This window comes from Amphimedon queenslandica, unplaced genomic scaffold (genome assembly GCF_000090795.2).
Source record: "Amphimedon queenslandica unplaced genomic scaffold, v1.1 AMPQUscaffold_7630_Cont20421, whole genome shotgun sequence".
In the NCBI taxonomy this organism is placed as follows: domain Eukaryota; kingdom Metazoa; phylum Porifera; class Demospongiae; order Haplosclerida; family Niphatidae; genus Amphimedon; species Amphimedon queenslandica.
Genome location: NW_003552088.1, coordinates 1 through 2,168, shown reverse-complemented (window position 1 = coordinate 2,168; position 2,168 = coordinate 1). Strand labels below are relative to the sequence as shown.

Sequence of the window (2,168 nt, the reverse complement as noted above, 5' to 3'; positions counted from 1 at the left end):
AAAGAGAGAGGAGTAGATTAAAATGTAATAATCATTATATTATATTATTATAATGTCTCCATTTGTATTGGTTGATCATAGAACACAATATATACCTTCTTCTGAGGTTGAATAGACATTGCCTTCTTCAAAGCAATCCTAATCAACAACAAAAATAAATAAATAAATAACAATATCTAATCTAATGGCTACAACGATTACCTATAATCATTCAAATACTTTTGGGATTGCTTGAAAAGGTATCCCATAATTATGAATAAACTATCAATAATGTGGACGATACCAACGGGTAACTTTGGAGGTGGGAGCCGCTTATCTTCCTTACTCCTATAGCAAATAAAACAAAACATATACTTATATATATACATGTACATGTATATGTACATATACATTATGAATAGTAAGGAAGTCAAAAGTACAATATGTACATGTACTTGAGATACATTGTAAAAATAGTTGGAATCAGCTCAAACTTTTTACATAGCATAAGGACATCAATAAGTGCATGTACATGTACATGTACAATACTTCACTTACTCTTGCTCAAACGTATCATCAATAATTGTCCTAACATGATGCTATAAAAATAAAAAATAAATAAATTAAAACATCCATTTATGATACATACATGTACATGTACAGATGCATGTACTAGTATATATAATACATTACATACTAGTATACTACTTGTGTATACATTACTAGTTCCTTACCATTATCATTGAATGCGATTCAATGGTGATCCCAATTCCTTTCAGAAATGGCAGGAAATCGTTTCCATTCCAAACACTGCAGCTTTCCTCAAATTTCCTTATAGTTAATTTCTCCGACTGAGTGGCCATCCACTGTGAAATATTAACAACCTGAAAAAGGACAAAAACACCAACACCAAAATAAACGAATGAAAGTAAACATAGCAGCAGTATACATGTACATGTACACACAATCTTACATAAGTATAAACAATACGATAGCTGTTTTGAATTTCTGGGGACAAAAACTCCACTGTAAAGAGAGAGAGAGAGAGAAAATATTATGTGTATAGTCATTATAAAGCAGTGATTGATACAAATCTGAGAATTAACTTTAAGATTAGCTTATACTGCACATGCTTGGAACCAGATACAATAACCATTGATTTCTATATCTTTGTATTGTATCAATGATTTATACATAGGGTTTGATCAGGGTAATATGAATGCCTGTAGTGTAAATCAATCTTTACTTATTTTATCAATTTCTTCTTCAACTTCTTTGAGTTGATTACTATTAACAGTTAGACTGGCAGCTTCTCTTGCAGCATCCTCCATATTGTGAGCCTCATCAAATATCAGTATACTGTCTTCCAGCCTAATCATCATCTACAGCAACAAAAACAACAACAAAAACGGAATAAAATATAAAAATAATTATAATAACATTAAGCTCTCTCTTTCTTTCAAGCCTTCTTTATTCTTCTCTTCCTCTCTCTTCTAACCTGCTCTCTAATTAAAGGATCAATTAAATAATTGTAAGGACAAAAAATTATTTCGGCTTCTTCGAAAAGTGCTCTAGTAGAATAATAGGGACAAGTCTAAACAATGGAAAGAATTCAAGACACAGAAAAATAAAATTAAAATTTAGAAAAACGAGAGAAAAAAAATTACAATTACAAATGAAAAACAACCAAAGGGACAGTAAGAAATAACAATCAATGTATACATGTATGTACCCTGACCTTAATCTTCCTCCCTAGAGTCACCAGGTCTTCAATGTCCCAAGCAGTTGTGATCCCGTTTTCTCTCAGTTTATACTGACTACCTAACTTCTGCTGGACTTTATGATAAAATGCACAGGATGCTCCCTATAACATATGAACATAAACCAACATACTGTACATGCATTGAACAAAACATTTTGCGTGGTAGTGAAAGTGGAACACATACAGTAAGTTTGTGTATATATGCACATGTACACCTTCTCTTTCATCAATTATACTGTACATATATGTACATTCATTTTATAAGTGTAATGAGTATTGTGTACATCACAGTGCTAATGGTGAGTGTGTGTTTCTATGTTCCTACATATTTGTAGTCTATGAGTGCCTTGCATTCCTCCTTCTTGTTCCTTGAGGTTGATACCTGAGGGTGTATACAGGTATGATCACGACTGGCTAATATGACCAT

General features: G+C 32.0%; 1 protein-coding gene across 1 annotated transcript; it reads right to left on the bottom strand.

Annotated features, from left to right (window-relative positions):
- Nucleotides 1-47: 47 nt before the first annotated feature.
- Nucleotides 48-2,160, bottom strand: LOC109591637 (Fanconi anemia group J protein homolog). Its single transcript, XM_020007327.1, has 9 exons — nucleotides 2,067-2,160; nucleotides 1,718-1,843; nucleotides 1,478-1,573; nucleotides 1,226-1,361; nucleotides 953-1,005; nucleotides 714-863; nucleotides 538-578; nucleotides 202-327; nucleotides 48-138 (listed from the first exon to the last, which is right to left on the bottom strand). Exons 4-9 carry the CDS (start codon nucleotides 1,359-1,361, stop codon nucleotides 48-50), a joined length of 597 nt encoding a protein of 198 aa, XP_019862886.1. The 5' UTR covers nucleotides 1,478-1,573; nucleotides 1,718-1,843; nucleotides 2,067-2,160.
- Between the last annotated feature and the right edge of the window lie 8 nt (nucleotides 2,161-2,168).

Coding starts and splice junctions, on each gene's coding strand:
- LOC109591637 (XM_020007327.1), bottom strand. CDS start 1,361: ATGATGATTAGGCTGGAAGACAGTATACTGATATTTGATGAGGCTCAC. Junction 864..952: donor ATCGTATTGTTTATACTTAT/GTAAGATTGTGT, acceptor GTCCTTTTTCAG/GTTGTTAATATTTCACAGTG. Junction 328..537: donor GATGATACGTTTGAGCAAGA/GTAAGTGAAGTA, acceptor TATTTGCTATAG/GAGTAAGGAAGATAAGCGGC.